Here is a 20,406-nt window from a genome sequence, read left to right on the forward strand (position 1 = left end):
CAACAGTCAGTTCTCTCGGCCCAGCTAGCTCATCTGGGAGAGCGTTAGACTGAAGATCTAAAGGTACCTGGTTCGATCCCGGGGTTGGGCATGTATATTTTCTTCGCTTTTTTGATAACTTGAACAATGAATGACAACCTTTGGTAGATAGATGCGGATATGGTTCAATAATAATTGGTTTGCGGAATAATTATAATTTTTTTTAAGTAAAATCAACAGAAAGTAGGAAAAAATTGGTACATCTCCACGTTTCCAAAAAAAAAAAGCCAGCCTCAATAATAAAAAATAAAAATAAAATATATAGCCCTGTTGAATCAAATTGAAAAAAAAAAGAAAAAAAAGTTAAGGGGGAGAAAAAGAAAAAGAAAAGAGAAGTGTGAGATAAAGAAAAGAAGTTCCTAGAAGAATTTTAATCATGTCAAAATCTTGAATATAATAGACAGGAAAATAATAAAAAGAATCTAAATAAAATTTTGGAAATGTTAAGGTTTCGCTAAATAATCAATGCTTTTTAGTTTTGAGAAGGTCTGTCCACACCGCGACCCCGACCGCGGCCTCGATCTCCACCCCTTCCTCGTCCGCTAAACGAATTGCCTCGGCCCCCTTCCCGGAATCCGCGTCTATCTTGTCCACGACCCCGGAAATCGCCAGAGCGGCGTTTGTCCTCGCCCTCTTCGTACCGGCGTCCGCGGTTCTGCCGTTGACCCTGCACAGTCTTGAATCCCTCATCTTCCGATGATGGTTGCTGCTGCTGCTGCTGCTGCTGCGGTTGCTGTTGGCGTGGCTGTGACTGCTGCTGCTGTGGTTGCGTGGGTTTTTGATCTTGGGCTGGCTGCTTCTGTTGTTGCTGTGAGGGCTGGGGTTTTTGTTGGGCTTGCTTGGCATCAGGGGGAGGTGCAGTTGTTCCCCGTGCCGTAGCCATGTTGTTACCCCACTGATTCACATTGCGGGCCGCAAGATTTGCCCATGTCTTAGGTGCAGGAGGAGCAGCAGGCTGCGTAGGTTGAGCAGGCTGGGCTGGTTTGACTTCCGCCACCGGAGCCTGAGCAGGGGCCTTTTGTTCTTCTGTCCCCTTCTCCTCCTGTTTGGACTCTTCCGCTTCCTTTTTCGGCTCGATCTCCTTCTCTTCCTCTTTCTTCTGCTCCGCCTCCTTCTCTTCCACCTCCTTCTCGTCATTTTTGGCGGGCGTTTCAACTACGGCGGTTGCAGGTTCGACTTCTTCCTTCTCGCGCTCGCCCTCAACTTTCTCCCACTCCTCGTCTCCTTCAATCACTTCCTCCTCCTCCTCTTCCTCCTCCTCTGCATCCTTCAAGTAGCGGAAGATATCGTTCAGCACATAATATCCATTCGGCTGCTCCGCAAGGAAGAAAGTCTGAGCGAATTTTTTATAAACCTCCCCGTCGTTCGACATCGTTCCAAGAACCTGAATAACAATACCGCCATTCGTCGAAGGCTGGCAATCGACATTGGAAACCCGTACCTTGCAGTTATTGAAGGATAGATCCTTGATTTTTGTTTGAATTTCCTATCAAAATAGAATCAGCCGTAGTGGTAGTGATTAGTGATTTCCCCCTTGAGAGTGCATCATCTGCCACCTACTTGCTGTCCGTGGCATTGCTTCACCGACTCTCCCTCAATTCCTCGGATCATACTCGATTTCTTCGAGTAGAAGCAGTGGAGCCTCTCGGGCTCGCGATTGAGGAATGTGTAGTACTCGTGCACAAACATCCATCCAACCTCGAAGGGGAGGATTTTATCCTGAGTTTGGCCAGAGGAGGCACCATTGGGCGTGGACACGGCAGTAGCTGGGCCATTTACGTTTGCAGTTGCGGTTGTGGATGTCATTTTTATAAATTATTCCTTAAATTTAAAAAAGAAAGAATATATATAGGTAAAAAAAGCAATGTTTGTCCTAAAAAATAATATAGGATGAAATCCAAGATCAGTACATCAATCGGTGCCAACGACTAGAATGCGAAATCAGAGTAATGACGATTTACCTTTTGGATGACAGAGTAGGGAAAATACAATACCGCCAAAAGATGGCGCCTGGTAATCAATGGGGGGGGGGGGGGGGAAGGAATGATGTTTTTACATCCGTAGATCAAGTTGGGCTTCTGATATATATTTTTTCAATTACAAACAAACATCATACGTCATCAATTCGAAGTGTCTGGTTCATCTTAAAGAGCACCTTTATCAGCTAGAATATACACTGTATTTTATTCAACGCTTCAACCGGGAAAATAAAAACAATAAAAAATAAATTTGCATTAGAAGACAAGAGATAATGATTTAAAAGAGCGAACATAGACAGGATAAAACAGATGCTATCTCTTTGAGAAGTTATAGTATAGACAAAAACAATTGAAAAAATGAGTGGAGAAGAGTCCTGACTAAATAAAGCGGTAAAGAAATTGCCCAAGACTAATATCGATGCAAGTGGGCGCAAGTATTGACACGAGAGAAATGCTTTTAAAATTACAGGAATAAAAGGAGTGAAGGTGAAAAGGAACGGAAGGAGAAGTGAGTTATGTATCAATGAAAGTGGATGTGTGTATGAGTGCGAATGCGATTGTGTATGTAGGTGGATGCGGAGTATGCAATGGTGTGTGTGTACGTGCGCGTGGAGAAAAACGAGAAAAAAAAAAGTTGGAATGGGCAAAGCCAAGAGATGGAGCCGCGTCAATTATTCGACATAAACCACGAGTTTCGTTGCATCCTCCTGCAGCGCAAACTTCAGGTCTTCATCACCCTCCAACGGGACAAGCAGCCCATTATCAGGGTGCCGCCACCACATTGCGCTCGTGGCCGCAAGATGCCCAATGCTCTCTTCTAGCTTCTCCTCTAGGCCATTATAGGTCACATCTAGAAGCCTGACGACATAGATGTCCTCTTCATGCATGATTTTGACTTTGACGGCTTCTCCCATCTTGCGTTCCCGTCGGCTTGTTCGGTCGTTTGGTTTAACCTGCGTCATCCTCTTATCTTCGACAGAATCTTCAAATAGTGCTCTAGCTCTCTCCCGGTTCGTCCTCACATCTCTATCATCTTCCCTCTCCCTCTCAGCTTCTTTTTCTCTCTCCCTCTCCCTCACCCTCTCCCTTTCTCTTTCTCTCCTAGCCTTTTCCCGCTCTCTTTCTTTCCTTTCCCTTGCCCGTTCCCGTGCCCTTTCATTCCAATCATTTTCCCGCTCTGATCTCTCTCTCCGTTCCATTTCCTTTCCTCGTCGTTCCCCCGATCCTCTTCGACCTTCTTCGCTTCCGCGTCGCTTCTCTTCACTTCCCCTTCGCTCCTCCTCATACCCACTATCATGGGAGGATCGCATCAGAATTCCCCCGACTTCAATGTCGGTGTCCCGCACCCCGAAGAGCATCTCCATCACCGGATGCTCGAGGATATTCCGCGGCAATTCACACAGCTCTTTCAAGTATGAGTTCAAATCGGCTAGTCTCTCCATGGCAACCTCTTCGGATGCATCATCGTCCGGACCAATAAGGTATGGAAGGGTCCGAGGCTGGTCGTGTTGGCCGGCTTCGCGCGGAAATTGGGCCAGCAGGGCTAGATGGAAGCGGTAAAAATCTGCGTAGGAACGGTAGAAAAATTGGTGGCGGTTGCTGGTAAGCACCGTATGCACAAGGTACACGTAGTGGTTCTCTGAAAACAAGTAGGATTCGACACCAGCGGTACAAATTTTGCGAGTGCTGTGTCTTGATTCTGCTTCATTTAGTTTGGGCGGAGGGGGCGGGGGAGGCGCGGGCACCGACATGGGCGAGTAGGCTGAGGACGCGGTGTTGTAGGGAAGAATAGCGCCCCTCAGGGCCTCAGGTATCTGCGCAAGGGGAATGCTTTTCTCTTCGTATCCTCTCGCCATCTTTTTCCACTCCTCTACCGCAGGCAATCCTGCCTTGCGTCCGTCGATGGATCGCCCTGTGTTGGGGTCACGGACGTTGACAAAGCTGCAAGGAATCAAGCCTGGCCCTCCCAGCCGACTGATGGGCTTTGCAACAAACCACTCATAGTTGCAGTGTGCCATCACAACAATATACTCTCCCTTGAAGGCATCCAGTTCATCTTCTCGCTCTGCTTGAAAATCGAATAGCTACACGGCAACAACACAAAGAATGAGTCAGCTTCAAAACCATGGAGCAAAGATCATTAATACTCACCACCACACCATATAGTGTATTATACATGCCATTCTGGTGGTTGGGGTGAATGGCTTTCTTCTTTTTCCCTATAATTATGACAAGCCAGTCAGAAGTTAGCACACACAGGTCACAGTTGTTCCATTTCCGAATTCAAAGCAACCAACCGTTTCTACGATTCTGCTCTTCAAGCCCACACCACACTAGGTCGCTCCGATTAATGGAGTCGCTCTTCTCAAGCACCTGGAAATGATCCCGTGGAACCATGCCGCCGACTCGTGCGGCCGGATTCCAGACTTCGTACCAGTGCCGTGACTCGCCCACCACATGAAAGAATTCGCCTGCTTCGAAAGAAATTTCCCCCAGGCGCCGGGCGTTTCGGGAGAAGAGCGCCTTAATGACGCGTTGAGGCTGGGGAGGGAGTGGGGAGGTGGAGGGAATGACCGGAAAGGGTGCCGAGATAGTCGATTTATCTATTGAACCGTGCCGATCTCTTGATGGCATGGCGGAAGATGCAGTTCAATGAATGAATGTATGAATGAGTGAGCAGGAGAAGGAAAGTGAGTGAACGAAGCAGCAATATGAAACAGGAGAGAAAAATGGGAACGGGGCAAGGGGAAGAGGGCTTGGTCAGGTTCACCGGCGAGCTTTTGGGAATGATTTGACCAAGAGCGCTTGTTTTGCTGCATTGTAGGCACAAAAAATTAAGCCGATCTGAACGAGACCCGTGTTCGATTTAATAACCGAATGGGTCCATGGGTGAGAGGTTGGCCACCACACAAGGGCGATGACGTTGCAGTCAGGGAATCCGAATTTGCTTGATCGTCAGTGCGTTAGGGTTCGGAGTGCACAATTCTGCGGGTGTGGAGAGGGCTGTGATTGGAATAAGGCGACATAATTTCCTTATATTGTGGTGACGGTATCATTGTTTAATTAAAACCAAGAAGAAAAGGGCAAGAGTACAGGAGCCAAGGCATATACCTGTGAAGGGAGAAACGAACTAACAAGATGCACAAATTAAATAATGGTTTCGAAATCTTTTTTGTTTGGCTAATATCTAATAAATAGGTGAAAAAAATAGAAAATAGCGGCAGGGAAAAGCGCAAAAGCAAATAGATATTGAATTTGTCTGGGAAAAGCGTAAAAGCATTTGGTATGTCATTAACAAGAAGAAAAAGCCCGCTGAAACCATGGTCCCAACTCTAGTAGTATGGGGGCGTCTTGCCCATCCTCCGCCTGTATATCATCTCGCGAATCTTGTGGCGCATGCGATAGAGGAAGAAACCAGCACACCCAAAGACCACCAACAGCACCAGAACCACAATGAGGGCAATGGCCCAGGTTGGCAGGCCACGTCGGGTCGGCCGCGGTCCGAGGGTGACGCTTGCGTAGTAGGGAGGATTGGGGTTTGTCAGCGCTTGGTAGGCCAGGACTCCTTGGTATGCCTAAGCGAAAGAAGGATGGAAAATCAATTTAGCTTCAATGAGGCTTGGCAGCGGGAAAAGGAGGAGACGGTTTCAGGATAGTTACCGCGTTGTAGTCACAGGCGACCTCGCTTTGCCTATCGTTTTCACGGTCATCGTCATACCACCCGTCCTCGCCTGGCCCCCCTACAAGCGCCCCTAGCAGCAGGTTTTTATTGGGGGCGGAGCTTCGAATGCGGCCGATGTCCCCAGCAAAACTGCCAGCATGGTGGGGGTTCAGTGGGCTGTTTGGGTGGATTCCAACGACATATGGTGTGTTCATGGGGTTTTTGCCCATCACGTAATCCAGCTGTTATATAATAAAAGGAGACGTCGGGAGGGAGGAGTGAGTTTCCACGCACAACTCAAAAAGAGGCCTATGCCATGGCTTACCTGAGTCTGAACGAATGGGTAATATGTTTCGTTCTTATCCTTGTTCACTTGACTGGCATAGGTCAACATCAAAAAGGCGGTGTTCATCGGAGGCTGCAGCGAGTTCGACCCGGAGCTGTCACCACACCACATCAGCCCATCTCGCAAGGAGCACTTCTTGTCCGAGAACTTCACCTTGGCGTCGAGGTACTTTTCCGCCTCAAGCTTGTATTTGGCGGTAGCCGGGTCCACCCGGGCCCCTAGTACATACACGCCTCCCGTTTTATCGTCCCAATCCATGGGGTTGTTCTTGCCAGCCAGTTTTGCAGAAAATCGATCGAAATAGTCGGAGGCCTTCTGCTTGTAGGCTGTATCGTTCGTGGCACGGTAGAGCCAAAGAGCACCCCAGACAAGGTCGTCCTCGAATTGGCTCGACCCATAGGCTTCTTGAGAATCTTTCGTGGGCAGAGAATTGTGGTAAAGCGCATACGGAGCAGTTTCAGCAAATTCAAAGAGCTCAATGGCGTGGTTTAGCAAGCTTTTGGAGTAATCCGCATCGGTATTCTGGAACACTATTGACGAGGCCGCGAAAGCGGCGGCGGCAGAAGCAGCGGCATCTGTTCCGGGCTTGTCAGCGGTGATCTTATAAATCGGACGAGGCTGTGGGATGTTGGTGTCATCGCCAAAGTAGTCGTGGTCACGTTTAAGGTCGCCCACCTGGACGTAGAGCTCGCTCTTAGTGGGGTGGGCCTTCTGCATCCAATCCATACCCCATCTAAGCATGTCGAGCACTGCGTTGTACTGGTTAGCGACTCTGTAGCCCTGTTCGAATTCAATCGCTCCCCATGATACAATGGTGAGTGTGTAGGAGAGAGGGAACGTGAATTTAAGGTCTTTATGGAGCATGGAACAGGAAAACATATTAGTAATGAATGAGGACTGGGAAATCTAATCAGAAATCCTTACAATCACCAGCGTCATAATATCCGCCTGTTAAATCGGCACCTTCTCTCTTTCCATCATCGAGTGCGGAATCATGTCGCCTAAAGAGATCGATGATGTCAGAGCATGTTTCAATATGGACAATATGACAAATGAACATTTACCATGGAACAGGGAAATTGGGGGGAAGCTTCCCACTCCGCTGAGCCATATAAAAGTAGAGCGAAGAATTCAACAACTTGGCATACTCAGGATTAGGGATTCTAGCAGACGGGCCCTGGTTTTGTGGAGCATTAGGAGCTTGGGATGGCGATGGTACGGAGGAGGAGCTTGGCTCCTGAGGGGTATCGGATTCGTCCTGCCCGTACGAGACGGACACGAAGAATGTTAGCAGCAGTGCGAGCAATAACCGCCTCAAGCGCATGATTGTGCAGGCGGATCGAGGGTGCTTGGGGAGGGCTTCAAGGAAAAGGGAAGATAAGTACCGGCTGTCTCGAGGAAATATCTCAAAATACAATCCCGGGCTCGGAGTTGTGTCTATTTTAAACCTTAAGTTACCAATAATTGGACCCACGGAAGCCAAGAGAAAGGCTGGGCGAATGGAACGTGCTCGATATATGGAACTTGTACCATATACAGTTCTTTTACTCATCACCGGAAAAAAAGAGCAGGGCGGCCCTTGGAGAGCCCATTCGCTCCGCCGCATGCTCCTCAAAGCCTCATCTGCAGGTAATGCTTGCTCCTCGTATCAGGCTCAGTGACAGCTTGGGGGATGGGTGAGGGCCGCCTCCAATCCTATGCTTGGATACAAACCCTCCAGCCTCCTTTGTGTGGCGTACCCAAATTTCAACCTAAAACACAACCTCTTGGTATTTTAAGATTTTAATTAAAAATTTAAGCCTCTATAAGAATTAGCGCTATCTCTACCCAATTCATCGTGATAGAATAGAGGGGCGTAGAATCGAGCAAGGCGTGTTCTTCTTGTTCATTTTCGACCAAATGGACGCCGTGCTTGAACTTTTGCGGCTACCTTTGGATGGATCAATAACTCGTGCTTTACTGACCCTCAAAAATCCTTTTTCAGCCGTGCATCGAACGGCGCGATCGCGAGGCAATGTGGAGGGGGGGGGGGCTTTCAGCCCATATTTTTTTTTGCTGCTTGGGGGCTTGGTCCCCTTCGCAATCTAGGAAGGAGCCCAAGGGTTTAGATTTTTGCCCATTCCTTGGCCGAGCTCGTTGGCGCTACAAGGACTAAGGTTAGGGTTGAATGAATCGCCGTGTCCAAGATTTTTCTTGGAAAGACCTGGATTCGATGTCGATATTCTCGGGATTGTTGGTGAGGTTTTTTTCAACTACTGCACCCATGAGGATATCGTTGCTGTGGTCAGAAATAAAGGATTTCCTGGTTAGCAAAAAGATGCCTCAAATTCAGAGAAAGCCGGTGTTTAAGAAACAAGCAATTCACATCGTGACTTTAATGACAGTTATGCAGAATTTAATGTGCATGATGAAAACTCTCCGCAATACTAACGGGTGGCAAAGGCTTTTGCCACCCGTTTTCAATACTTGTATTCGTCATCATCCTTGAATAAATCGGGCAGAGCATTCATTAATTCATCTCATCTATTGAGTTGATAAGTTCCCATTTCCATCCCAGCTCGAGCTCAGGGACAGGTAGCTACGGGGTAAAGAAGAATGCGCTCCCATTTGGATGTAGAGGAGAGATGTCATCGGAGAGCAATGTAAATGTTAAATCGATTACACATCGTTCTCCTTGGTGACGTGAAATTAAAACTGTATCAGGTGAAGCCGATGACATCCCTGTTCGCTCTTGTCGTATTATGGGATAAATTCCTAGACCCATACCGAGGACGGGGAATGCCACGTCTCTTGAGAACATCCTCATGTTTGCTCCATGCCTCACTTGAATTTATATTATAAAATTTCAAAGGCGATAACTTTGGTTAGTAGATTGTTGCACCTATCAATAAAAATCTCTAATGACATTACAATCACGATCATATATTTGCAAACAGAGTCTTGTTGAAATGGAGATGTCTATTAAAGCTAGATATTGAACACTAAAAAAAAAAAGTGCAATGCCAATTAACTTTCCAAGCCTAAATTTAGTCCTCTTCTGACATCAGTTCAGCCAGTTCTCGTTCCTCTTCTTCGGTTAGACCGGTCTGGGATACCTCTTGTTCTTTCCTCTTTTCTCTTTGTTTTTGTGCCTCTTCTTCATTTTCCAGATATTTCTTCCGCCGCTCTTGCATCTCCCGGGCTAATATGCATCAATTGCAATGCGAAGTCAATACCACTCGTGATTTACTTGAGAATGCGACTACACTTACTTGTGATGGACCATTTTCTTACTGTACCATCCAAAGAGCCCGTATAGAGAAAAGTTCCAAAGATTTGCATGCAGGATACCTCATCGAAATGGCCCTCTAACACGGTTACTAAGGCACCCGACTGGTAAAAAAGCCATGGGGAAAGATTGGTAACTGGTAAAAGAATAACGATGAATGAAGCGAGAGCTTACCCCTATGTCCCACACTCTAACATCACCATCGCTGCACCCCGTAAACACATAGGGCCCGGAAGTGACAACACATCGCGTATAATCTGGATGCTCGAGAGTCGTATCAGGCTTCTCTGTCTATTCAGATTGGCATCAATTAAAGCATACACGGAAATTGGCATGCTGGCCAGCCTCCCTCAGGAAATACAGCACCTCCACTCACCTCTAAATCCCACCGTAGCACCCTTTTATCTGCAGATGCACTCCACAAATCCTCCCCCTCCAGGTGTACCCAGTAAACACTTGTGTCGTGGCCTTGTAGCACACTGCGCTCTTCTCCCGTTGCTGCATCCCAGCGGCGAATGTGTCTATCACTGGAGGCTGAAAAGAGCTGGCCGTCAGGATCCACGGCCATGCTCTCGATGCTTCGCGTATGACCCTTCAGTACACGTTCACACCGGTAGGTGGAGAGATTCCAGCAGCGAATGGTCGCGTCAGAAGAGCCACTGAAGAGGCCAAGTGTAGGGATGACGAGCAGAGATTTTACAAAATCAGCGTGTCCCTGGAGAATAGAGATGCATTCTTGTGTCTATGGGTGGAGAGTGAATACCAGCGCAATTATATACAATAATCAATAGCTCGTACCTCTGCATTCCACACTCGGATTGTCTTATCCCACGAACCAGTAAATAGATAGGTTATATTGCCGCTTGTAAAGAGTGCCACACTTGTCACAGGGCCATTATGGCCTTTGTATATCTTTTGAGTTTTTCCTGTCTAAAATTACCAATTTTGATGATATAAAGCTACCTATTTTTTTGACAAATAGCCAATTCCATTTTTAAAACATTACCTCCAACTCGATTCTTTTGGCAACTGAACCACTCTCTGCAATGTAGGCTGCTCCAGGAACTACAAACATGGAGAGAACTTTGGTCGACATGCGGAATACAGCATCGCCTTTGTCATAATTAATTTTCGCGGCCCTTGCAGCGCGAACTTCTATATCACGGTCAGAAGCAAAAAAGCTGTCCGCTTTGGAGGAGATGTTGACCATGATGTAGATGCTATAGTTTGAAAAATTTACACAACTTTAGTCTATAGAAGTATATAAGTATATAAGAAATATAAGTTCTATAGTTTTTTTTTTCAACCCGAAACTGTCACAAGCCACACAAAGGATTTTCATCCTCCCTCGAGGGACAAAGGGAACAAAGCTAGAATCTTAGATTATAATGCCTCCATCACGGGGATTTTTGTCCCGTTGTTTATATCTTCTGTTCGCTGTTATCAGCTGTATCTTCTTAGCTCTTGCGGCCCCGCTTCCTGCCCCGCTTGAAGCTGAGCAAGATGGTGGCCAAGTGTATATTAGCTTGCCCGGCATTCTGCGAAATCCTGCTGTTGCGCTCATCGGCGAACACTGCTACACGACACTCGTAGAGCAACTCCATCTCCTCGATTCTGCCTGTCTGCGTCATTCCTTGTCCAAAGGGCTTGGTATGGGCATTGTCGTTGGAAGTGCCATCGTCAAGGTGCCTCAGCTTCTTACCATCCTGAGACATGCGTCCGCCAGAGGAGTTTCATTCGCTTCATGCGTGCTTGAAACCCTGGCTTACGGAATCACGCTGTTTTACAATGTTCGGATGGGCTATCCTTTCAGCACGTACGGAGAAGTTCTGTTTTTGACGATGCAGAACGCAGCCATAGCGATGATGATCTTATGGTTTGAGGAGTTGAAGCCCCGCCGGTCCAATGCAAGGATGAAGCTGGCCGCAACCTTTGTGGGGATGTTTGTGGTTGCGCAGATTCTTTCCTGGATTTCCTCCGGTGTGCTGACGGTGCTTCAAGCCACGAGCATTCCGATCACGCTGGCATCCAAAGTGCCCCAGATTTGGGCGAACTGGAAGAATGCCGGCACGGGGCGGCTCTCTGCCCTAACCGTCTTCGCCTTTTTTGCTGGCACCAGTGCGCGTGTGTTTACCACTCTGACGGAGCTGGATGATCCACTGGTGCTCTTTGGCAACGCAAGCGCTGCAGCGCTCAATGGCGTGCTCGTGTTGCAAGTGATCTACTACAACTGGCGATGGGAGGATGTGAGCCAGCTCTTAACCAAGCGGCTCGACGAAAAGGCGGATTAGCATTGGAAATGGGTTCTTTTTTATACCCCTCTAGTACCTATGGATAGGATGATGATGGACGGGATTTCTCTATTTGTATGCTTTCATGTATATATATCTCTAGAAACTCTATTTATTTTTAATTTAGACGGCAGGATATCAATAGTCAATAAATAAAAACGCCTTTTTTTATTATTGCTAAAGAGTAAGAGTGCAAATAAAAAGCATAGGATAGAAAATTACGACTAATCAATATTGGGAAAAAAAAGAGAAGAAAAGGATGCAAAAAGAGAGTAAAAAGACAATTCAGGTTTTATATTTACAAAAATACTCCATTTATCACAAAAGTTCTGGATCGTAAAAGACAAAGAGTATATGTATATATAAATATATATATCCTCCTGGTTCGCACCGACTTGGGGGGAGGGGGGGCTACCAACTATCCCAAGACGGACGAGTGTCGACGTTTCCCCGTTAGACTTCCGTTGAGGGGCGAAGACCCGCACGCCTCCTCTTGCTTCCAGTGCCGCTTAAGCGCATCCGATCTCATAAAGCCCTTCTGACAAGCTCCGCAGACAAACGGACGGTCGCCCGTGTGCAATCTCATGTGGCGGTGAAGGTCGTGCTTGCGCGAGAAAGTCCTCTGGCAGGTGGTGCAGTCAAAGGGTTGCCTTGTAAGATGGGAGCGCAGGTGGGCCCGGAGGTTGTGTGCTCGTTGAAATGTTCGCTCACAGCCGGGATGTGGGCAAGGGTGTAGCGTGGTCGGGGCAGAGAAACGTCGGGCGTATCGGGCAGGGGCGGCAGAGGCCTTGACATGGCTTGGGATGGCAGAGGGATAGGAGAGGGAGGGTGGGGGAGGAGGCGGGGTGTTAGACGGCGTGGAGAGGTTGGGTGTGACAGGCGCAGTGGTTGGGATAAGGTGAGAGGAGCTTGGGAGGAGGGAAGCTTCCGGCACGGTGGCAAGCGGGAAGAACTCCCAGCCAGAGGGAACGGGTAACTGTTGGCATTTGTGCAGCTCCGTGGGGGGCGCGGGGGCGTGAGCAGGGGCTGGGGCAGGAGCGGTGGGAGCGACTTGCGCTTCCTCTAAGGCGGGCATGAAATTGGCCAGCATGAACATCATCTCCGGGGACGTGCTTGTGGGTAACACAAGATTGTCGAAGCTGGGAGAAGGGGGGAAAAGCAAGGGCTGGGTGGGAGGAGTCAACAGTTCGAACCCGTCGAACTTCGGCTGCTCCTCGTCCACCTTCTTGTTTCCCATTGTGGCTGCGGCTGCGGCCGCTGCGGCCGCGGCGGTCCTATTATCGTGAATCATTCCGATGTCGGTCCATGCCGGGCTCGGGAACTCAAATGTGGATAGATTCTCTTGGTCGACTAGAGAGGGGGGTGCAAATAACGGCGGAGGCATAGAGTCCTGTTCCATAGCTAGCGGGTGCATAGAGATTTCCAAGCGGTAGATATAATGTAACAAATAGAGTATAGGTTGGAGAGTGGAGGATGGAGGTGAGGGGGGAGGGGGATGCAAGTTCAGGCTATAAAAGAAGACATAAAATGGCTAAAGAGAAATTCTGCTGTCCCGGGGGCTGGATCGATTCGTGGGGAACTTTGCTAATAAAAAGCCTCTCGTTTTCTTTCGAAAGGGATCCCCCTTTAAATTTAAGGAAACGAAAATTAAAGTGGGTAGCAAGGGGAAAAAAAAAAGAAAAACTGAGGAAAAAAAAAGGTTTCGCAGACTTAACAGCAGCTGACTTTTTATATCAAGACTTTCAGGTGAACATGTCAAAATCGAACTTATGATTAATATCGAAAAACGAGGGAACCGCCGAATTGTCTCGAACTTTTTTTTTCCCATATGGAACCCAATTAAATTTGCACGCAAAACTGCAATCCGTTTTTTTTTTATCGCGCGGTTATTTTCTTTTTCAAGGTTTGACAGCAATATTAATGCGCTATAGGCTAAAATTACTAATTATGAGGCAGTGCAAATAAATAAGAAAAATACTCTAACATTACCTCATAAGCACCAATATAATACAACGGAATGTCCTCCCCCACCACTCTATACAATACATCACAAAACAAAGCAATAGTACAATACGGAAAGGCCGGGTTGAGAGAGGTCGATAAAGGCGGTGAAAATTCTTTATGGGGGGACAGGCATTAGTATTGGTTAACCTCTTTTTGCTGACCATGTTAACCCCCTATTTGTTCCTTGTCAAAGCGCTCATTTACTTTCCCACAGATAGTATTCTATTTTTTCCTTTTTTCCAACCCCGTTTCCCCACTATTCAAAGCCAACGTCAGTAGAAAGAGGAGGGGATGATCGATGGTTCAATATTGCACTAGGTTGAGCTGACTTTCTTGGTGAATTTTTTTTTTTTTCGTTTTTTTAGAAGCAAGTTCAATAGAAGTTTCGAAACTGGATGCTGACCTATGATCAGAAACATAGTTATTAATCATTGATTGCCGGAATGGATGAGCATTTTCTGAGCCTTTTACGCAATCCTTAACTTATTCTACTCTCCCTTTCGGGCAATTATGGCCTCTAATTTTTGTGGATCATAACGGGTCCTCAGCTCAGACCCAGCTTTGCTTATCTATATTGTAAAAAAATTGAAAATCTCGTGCACTGACTGTCTTTTTTTTCCTCTCGTGTAAAAATCGAAATAAAAGAGGAAAAAAAAAGTGCAACAGTTTGACATCCCGCAATTGAATAGCCGCCTTCACCGTTCTAATTGTTATTTTGCTCGGTTTCAAACTTGCGATGACCTCTCTTGCGATGGAAGGGGATTCTTCAGAGAGAGGGAGGGTGAAAGGTTTCATAGGACGTGGGCCTGCATCGGATTGGGAAGAGAAACTGTCAGTGGCAAATGGGTATGAGGCCGCTGACTGATTATGCGCTCATTAATAATGCCGTGCCCTAAACTGGGGGAGAGTTGAGCCCCCCGTTTTCCTCATTCTCACTGTTTTATCCGAACTTTGTCTCGCCCCCTTATTAATTGAAACCGTTCATCCTCAGCTGATACAATCTCCGAGGCTGCTGAGTGCATTCGATTTTGTTTGTTTCACACTGTCATAGGTAGCGCAAGCAAAACTTTGTAGAGAGGAGGGGCAGACAGCTGGCGACCAGCCTGGCTCCCTCCGTCTCAGGACACGCGAATGCTTAGAATAGTATGCACTTGCTGACTTTTCGGTGGGGAGAGGAAGGAGGGTTCCCGATGCACTTATGGCAATGAAACCACCATCTCTAGCTTAAGGGGACCGGTCGACCACCGAATTCGGTGCCGATGGCCAAATCAAACATTTGGCTTGAAGTCAAGAGAAACAAAACAGCTCCAGGATCCTAATTAAATTAAATTCTCTTTTCTATCCAAACTCCATCCCAAACTCTCCTTTTGCATTCCTTAAGTCGGGGAATCATAGGGCCCATTGTCCTCTAGAGGACGAACCTTTTTTTGAAATTTTTATGCTTGTTCGTCATTCCTTTGCTTTAATTTTAGTCTGTGGCACGAGCACGTTAAGTTAGCGAGAGGAGTTCCCTCGGCCCACTTCTCCGAAGTTTTGTTAAGTATGCTCTGTGACGCGGCTTTTCGGATGTACCCAGCCCTTCCCCAAACACTCGAGGTCGCGCTATCCTCAGATGACCTTGGTGGGGTAAAGGCGAGATGACCCGCTTTATTGAGTAATCGCGCGTCCTATGGTCAGATTAGAGTTTGCATTCCGCGTCGCACTTTCTCTACATAAGATGTGCTTTATCAGCATCATTTCGGCACCTCATAGGGGGAGAGGGGAAACGAGGCGAGGAGGGAGGGGCTAGAAACTCTAATGGTAAGCAGAGCGAGGATTCGTGCCTCCGTAAATTAGTGAGACCTTCGCTCTGTTGAAGAAGACGAGAAGATTCAATAGGCCTAACCATGCTGGAAAGGATGCAAGTTGCACGTAGACTTTCTTAATTGACACACACAGCAACTCTCGGTACCTTCGGATGTAGCACCAGGCTGTCTAGCTTTAGTGGATGGAACAAGAGAAATAGTGTGAAAATAAAGGCAGAGGATAAATTAAAACAATATGATAGCCTGGCTTCGAGTGAAGGAGAGACGGGACGTTCATTTGCTCTTCCAAAAATCCCCTCACCGAAGGTCTTACTTGGAAGGGATTTTTCCGTGTTGAATAATCAATCCTATTTATGAAAATGACCAATGGATGGTCATAGTCTGGTCCCCACGCCCTCTTTTCTATCCACGGTCATTCCTTTCTTACGAAAGAATTACTACTATCTTTGGAAGAGGGGAAGGGATGTAGGGGATAAGGATTAAGTAATGAATTTGAAGCCCAGTCTATGGAGTGGGTTTGAGCCGCAAGTCTGAATTAGAATCTAGTATTTTTTTTTCATATAGAGCAAGGCGAACAAACCAACCAATTTCGGTGCATTTGGATGATAAGGATCGTTGACATTTGGTTTCTGAATTAAGAAGGGAGCAAAGTTGTTTCAGAAATATTTCATACCAGGGGAAGAAGTAGAGTATTAGGTTTGATGGGATTAAATATCAACCAAATGCCTTAGAGGATCGCCACAGGCGGCGTCTTCCGCCTTATAATGATCTCAACCACTTGCTTGTTAACACAAGCAATATATATATATATATATATATACATACATACAAGAGGGAAGAGCTTAGTCTTTTAAAAAGAGTATTTTGATGGTGAGATTGACTTATATTCAACGCCTCCAATACTTCATCGGTGGACCCGATTTTATTTGCTTACTTTTCCAAATAGGCAAGCCCAAACACCTCCTCTGAAAGATACACGATTCTCCAACGAGTCGGTTCTGGTTCGTTTGGAACCGTTTTCAAGGCCTTCGACACGAGAACACGACAAGTGGTGGCAGTCAAGATGATCGATCTCGAGGAGTCAGAGGATGATATCGGTGAGATACAGCGTGAGATTGCAATGCTGTCGCAGTGCCGCTCACCGTACATTGTTGACTACTACGAGTCGTTTGTGAAACACCACCAGCTGTGGATAGTGATGGAGTTTATGGGAGGCGGCTCTTGTTTGGATCTAGTAGGTTGACGAAAATGTCTAGTCTGTCGGTTTTGTCTCCTTCTGGACCATTCATTCCCTCTTCTATTTTCGATTCTATTTTAAGCTGGGACAAGGAGCCTTTTGCGAGGCCCAAATAGCGGTTATCTTACGCTCGATTCTCCTGGGCCTCGATTATCTCCACTCACAGGGAAAATTGCATCGTGATGTGAAAGCAGCCAATGTGCTGTTATCCACTGATGGGAGAGTGAAGTTGGGTAAGCGGATTGTACTTTCATTGAATCTACACCTCTTTTTTATTTTTAACTCTCTTGGTTGTGATGATTGTTTTTTTTTAAACTCTGATTCATATTTTTTTTTTTCTGGCTGTTATGAGACAGCCGATTTCAGCGTTGCATCGCAACTATCGAGTCAGAAGAGTCGCCGGAGTACTATGGTCGGCACACCGGTAAGACTGCTCCCTTTTTTCTGTTTCAATCCTCTATTTTCTATCTTGTTTCTCAACATGGACGATGGGAGTTAGCTCTGGATGGCGCCGGAGGTAATTTGCCGTTCAGGTTATAATTCATCCGCAGATATCTGGTCCTTGGGCATCATGGCGATTGAGCTGGCGCATGGCGTCCCACCTTTCTCAGGAAGCGACCATCACCCGCTCAAGGTCCTCCATGCAATTGTCCACTCTCCTCCCCCTACACTGGAGGGCAAGTTTTCGCGAGAATTCAAGGAATTTGTTGCACTTTGTCTCGCCAAAAAATCCAAAAAGGTAAGAGGCATCTACGCAAGGATTTGTAGGTGATGTATTTCTTATTTTTGTATTGACACACTTGGTGCAGCGGCCAACGGCAAGGCAGCTCCTTTCGCATCGGTTTATCACGCAGGCAAACAAGCCAGCCATTCTACAAGAGCTTATTGAACGAGCTTCTTTGCAGGGAATGGAAGCCAATTGGAAGGATAGTTTGTATGAGAGCAGTATCAAGTAATGCGCCTAGGCGTTATCATTTTAAGATGGTTTGAAATTTAAAACTGGAATTCTACTGCAATACAGTGGCTATTTCGACTCCACTTGGGATTTCACCGCTTCTGCAAAGCAATCGGCCTCTAATCCCAACAGCCCCAAGGTTCCAAAAATTCACAGACCAACTGCCAAGCTTGTCCTCGAGAGCTTTCCTTCATTGCCTGGCGGAAGTGTCTCATTGAAGATGAGTAAAATTAATTCTATCAGCTCAGGAAGTCTCTCTGAAGAGCTCGAACTAGCAGCAGGGGATGAGGAGGTCGAGACAGGCAAGCGGCTTGTGGAGGAGGTGCTGTTCCCAGTGATAAGCAAGGTGAGTTAGAGCCATCTCAAAGAACTCCTCCCTATTCCAAAAGGAAGGGCTAAGATGAATCCATATGTAATTAGATGCAATGTGAAGAATGGACAGGCGGTTCATCCGATGGTTTTGTGCTGGTAAAGCGAGGGATGCAAGTGCTCCATGAGTCGGATCCCAGAATAGTCTATCGGATGGCTTGTAGTATTGCCGAGAAAATGGGCGAGCAGGGCTTTGTCACGTTCGTGTGACTGTGAATGACAGTCTGTGGGGATGCATATGAAAAAGATCAGTGTGAAACTCAAATTTCTGATGTCGCCAACACCGTTAATTAAAGGAAATGGCATCCCGGGCGAGAAACCTGGGGTCTGCCTTTATTTGTTAGCTTGTACTCTTGATTCTGGGCATTTTAGTTTTTGATAGTGGGATTTTGGGGGAGATTACGCTCAAATGGTCTTATCGCTTCCCCCCCCCTTTGCATCCGGAAATCTCGCTTCGGGGTTGTCAAAGGACAATATCGCCGACCTGCAATAGAAAACTGGCTCTTTCTCATCTGTCATCTATTGCAATTAATAGGATCCCTTCCGGATATTGTTTTCCTTCCAATTCCACTTATTATATTTAATAAGAGTTGAAAAAAACAGCAGCGTCAACAAAGCTTCTCACACAGCCGGATGCGACTTTAGCAAATAATTAAAGTTTCTCTCTCCTCCTTTTTTCTTGCTATTCTTCTCTGTTCTTCTCGCCTTCATTCAAACTTTTCTTATCTACTTTTTTTGCTGTTTTTCTGTCATTTCAGTAGTACGCCGGCTATAGAATCCACACCGACGCCATCAACATGTCGAACCAAACATTCTTTTTGTCCACCGATGCTCAGGACAGCGTGCAAGCGACCCTTTCACTTCCTAATGGCGTTCCGTTCCCTGAATGGTACACTTTCTTTATGGATTACCGCACCCCAACCATCATAGCTGCACTCTATGCCACCGTGGTCCATTTTATCAATTCGCGCCTTCCTCCGCGGCAGACTGCCGCTAGACAGCCCTCCTCTCGCCCCTTCAAAGCCTTCGTTTTCGCTCACAACCTAGCCTTGTGCATATTCTCAATTATTGTTTGTCGAGGGATTAAACGGGGCCTTCAGGAGAGCTGGAGCCACTACGAGGGCCGCGTGCACGACTGGGTAGGATATGGATGCCGTAGCTCTTTTTTTTTTTTTCCTTTGTTTCTCTGCTCTTTCTCTATCTTACTGCTTTTCGTAACTGTTTGCCGCGGCGCTTATCTTACCTCCTCGATTTCCCCCATTTCTCTTAGTATTGTGACACGGACAAATTCCTGTTTGAGCGGGCCTACAATTCCCTGGGCTATTGGGGATACCTGTTCTATCTTTCCAAATTCTACGAGATTATCGACACCGTGATTATCCTGCTCAAGGGCCGGCGCTCGTCAACTCTCCAAACGTACCATCACACCGGCGCAATCCTGTGCATGTGGGCAGCAATGAATTATATGGCCATTTCCGTGTGGGGCTTTGTTCGTGAGTCTTGACCTCTCCTTCCCACCCTTGACCTCACCCGACTAACTCCCCATGCTGCCTCTTCTCTTTCCCCTTCCCATCCTCTCCTCTCGCACTCACACCCCATCCAGAAATCAATAGCTTCATCCACAGCGTCATGTACTTCTACTTTGCTCTCACGTCCATCGGCCTCTATCCCCCCGGAAAGAAGTACATCACCACCATGCAGATCACCCAGTTCCTTGTTGGCATTGGAATCGCCCTCAGCTCTGTGCTCATTCCCAAATGCGTGACCGCCCCAGGCTCGCGCTTTGCAGTGTGGCTGAACATCGCTTATCTCATTCCACTGACCTATCTATTCTTCGACTTTGCAATAAGAAGCTACGGCCGAAAGGCGAAGAGGCAATGAGAGCGGGCAGCGAGCAGGGTTGTGCCACGGAGCGGGGAGACAACGACAATCTTCCACCCACGGAAACAGGTCGAATGTTTTCCATTCCTCCTACTCCATTCTATTGTTTATTCTTGTTTTATTAATATAAATATTCACACTCTACTCTTCATTTTATCCTCTCCTAAACCAAACTCGCTTTAACCTGATATAGAGGAGAAAACATCTTCACCGAAAGGGGATTCAGGATTTCCCAGAATCTCAAAGGTGAATGGTCCATTGGGTACTAGTGATTGATAAAGAGCTCGGCTTGAATTGGAAAAGTTAAGGGCCCTCGAAGTTAGCGTTGGCTCACTGTAGACGAGGCGATTGGGGAAAAAAGTTGGATTTGGTTTTCCTTTCCACTTTAGTCTCTTCATCACAAAAGGTAAAACAATTTCAAGGAATAGTCTATTGATACAACTGGGTTCACAATGGATGAGTTGCAAAAAATAAGCATTATGGTATTAAATGAGAAATAAGAGCATGCCAAAAGAAAAAAAAAAGATATGTGGAAAATAAGGACCAAGAAGAGTAAAGTACTTTTAATTAG

General features: G+C 46.7%; 8 protein-coding genes and 1 non-coding gene across 9 annotated transcripts; 4 read left to right on the forward strand and 5 right to left on the reverse strand.

Moving 5' to 3' along the window:
- The first annotated feature begins 18 nt into the window (after positions 1–18).
- VTP21DRAFT_t125 lies at positions 19–91 on the forward strand. Its single transcript has one exon. It is a non-coding gene; the product is annotated as a tRNA-Phe (tRNA).
- Positions 92–511: 420 nt separating this feature from the next.
- Positions 512–1,845, reverse strand: VTP21DRAFT_11659 (uncharacterized protein; the record flags this gene model as incomplete). Its single annotated transcript, XM_069391127.1, has 2 exons — positions 512–1,525; positions 1,600–1,845. 2 exons carry the CDS (start codon positions 1,843–1,845, stop codon positions 512–514), a joined length of 1,260 nt encoding a protein of 419 aa, XP_069252290.1.
- An 844-nt stretch (positions 1,846–2,689) lies between these two features.
- On the reverse strand, positions 2,690–4,652 carry VTP21DRAFT_11660 (uncharacterized protein; the record flags this gene model as incomplete). The annotated part of the gene is made up of 3 exons (XM_069391129.1): positions 2,690–4,102; positions 4,170–4,237; positions 4,316–4,652. 3 exons carry the CDS (start codon positions 4,650–4,652, stop codon positions 2,690–2,692), a joined length of 1,818 nt encoding a protein of 605 aa, XP_069252291.1.
- Positions 4,653–5,350: 698 nt separating this feature from the next.
- VTP21DRAFT_11661 (uncharacterized protein) lies at positions 5,351–7,349 on the reverse strand (the record flags this gene model as incomplete). The annotated part of the gene is made up of 5 exons (XM_069391130.1): positions 5,351–5,593; positions 5,679–5,921; positions 6,005–6,876; positions 6,950–7,026; positions 7,090–7,349. 5 exons carry the CDS (start codon positions 7,347–7,349, stop codon positions 5,351–5,353), a joined length of 1,695 nt encoding a protein of 564 aa, XP_069252292.1.
- Positions 7,350–9,051: 1,702 nt separating this feature from the next.
- Positions 9,052–10,503, reverse strand: VTP21DRAFT_11662 (uncharacterized protein; the record flags this gene model as incomplete). Its single annotated transcript, XM_069391131.1, has 6 exons — positions 9,052–9,206; positions 9,277–9,397; positions 9,468–9,584; positions 9,670–10,035; positions 10,092–10,223; positions 10,300–10,503. 6 exons carry the CDS (start codon positions 10,501–10,503, stop codon positions 9,052–9,054), a joined length of 1,095 nt encoding a protein of 364 aa, XP_069252293.1.
- Positions 10,504–10,681: 178 nt separating this feature from the next.
- VTP21DRAFT_11663 (uncharacterized protein) lies at positions 10,682–11,584 on the forward strand (the record flags this gene model as incomplete). The annotated part of the gene is made up of 1 exon (XM_069391132.1): positions 10,682–11,584. The coding sequence occupies one exon, from the start codon at positions 10,682–10,684 to the stop codon at positions 11,582–11,584; it is 903 nt and encodes a 300-aa protein (XP_069252294.1).
- Positions 11,585–12,002: 418 nt separating this feature from the next.
- Positions 12,003–12,998, reverse strand: VTP21DRAFT_11664 (uncharacterized protein; the record flags this gene model as incomplete). Its single annotated transcript, XM_069391133.1, has 1 exon — positions 12,003–12,998. One exon carries the CDS (start codon positions 12,996–12,998, stop codon positions 12,003–12,005), a length of 996 nt encoding a protein of 331 aa, XP_069252295.1.
- A 2,132-nt stretch (positions 12,999–15,130) lies between these two features.
- On the forward strand, positions 15,131–18,164 carry VTP21DRAFT_11665 (uncharacterized protein; the record flags this gene model as incomplete). The annotated part of the gene is made up of 8 exons (XM_069391134.1): positions 15,131–15,214; positions 16,340–16,627; positions 16,713–16,863; positions 16,987–17,054; positions 17,130–17,369; positions 17,440–17,582; positions 17,652–17,931; positions 18,006–18,164. The coding sequence occupies 8 exons, from the start codon at positions 15,131–15,133 to the stop codon at positions 18,162–18,164; spliced, it is 1,413 nt and encodes a 470-aa protein (XP_069252296.1).
- Positions 18,165–18,751: 587 nt separating this feature from the next.
- Positions 18,752–19,835, forward strand: VTP21DRAFT_11666 (uncharacterized protein; the record flags this gene model as incomplete). Its single annotated transcript, XM_069391135.1, has 3 exons — positions 18,752–19,093; positions 19,225–19,447; positions 19,558–19,835. 3 exons carry the CDS (start codon positions 18,752–18,754, stop codon positions 19,833–19,835), a joined length of 843 nt encoding a protein of 280 aa, XP_069252297.1.
- Positions 19,836–20,406: the final 571 nt, after the last annotated feature.

Source organism: Calcarisporiella thermophila (assembly GCF_041956535.1).
Source record: "Calcarisporiella thermophila strain CBS 279.70 unplaced genomic scaffold VTP21scaffold_9, whole genome shotgun sequence".
In the NCBI taxonomy this organism is placed as follows: Eukaryota; Fungi; Calcarisporiellomycota; class Calcarisporiellomycetes; order Calcarisporiellales; family Calcarisporiellaceae; genus Calcarisporiella; species Calcarisporiella thermophila.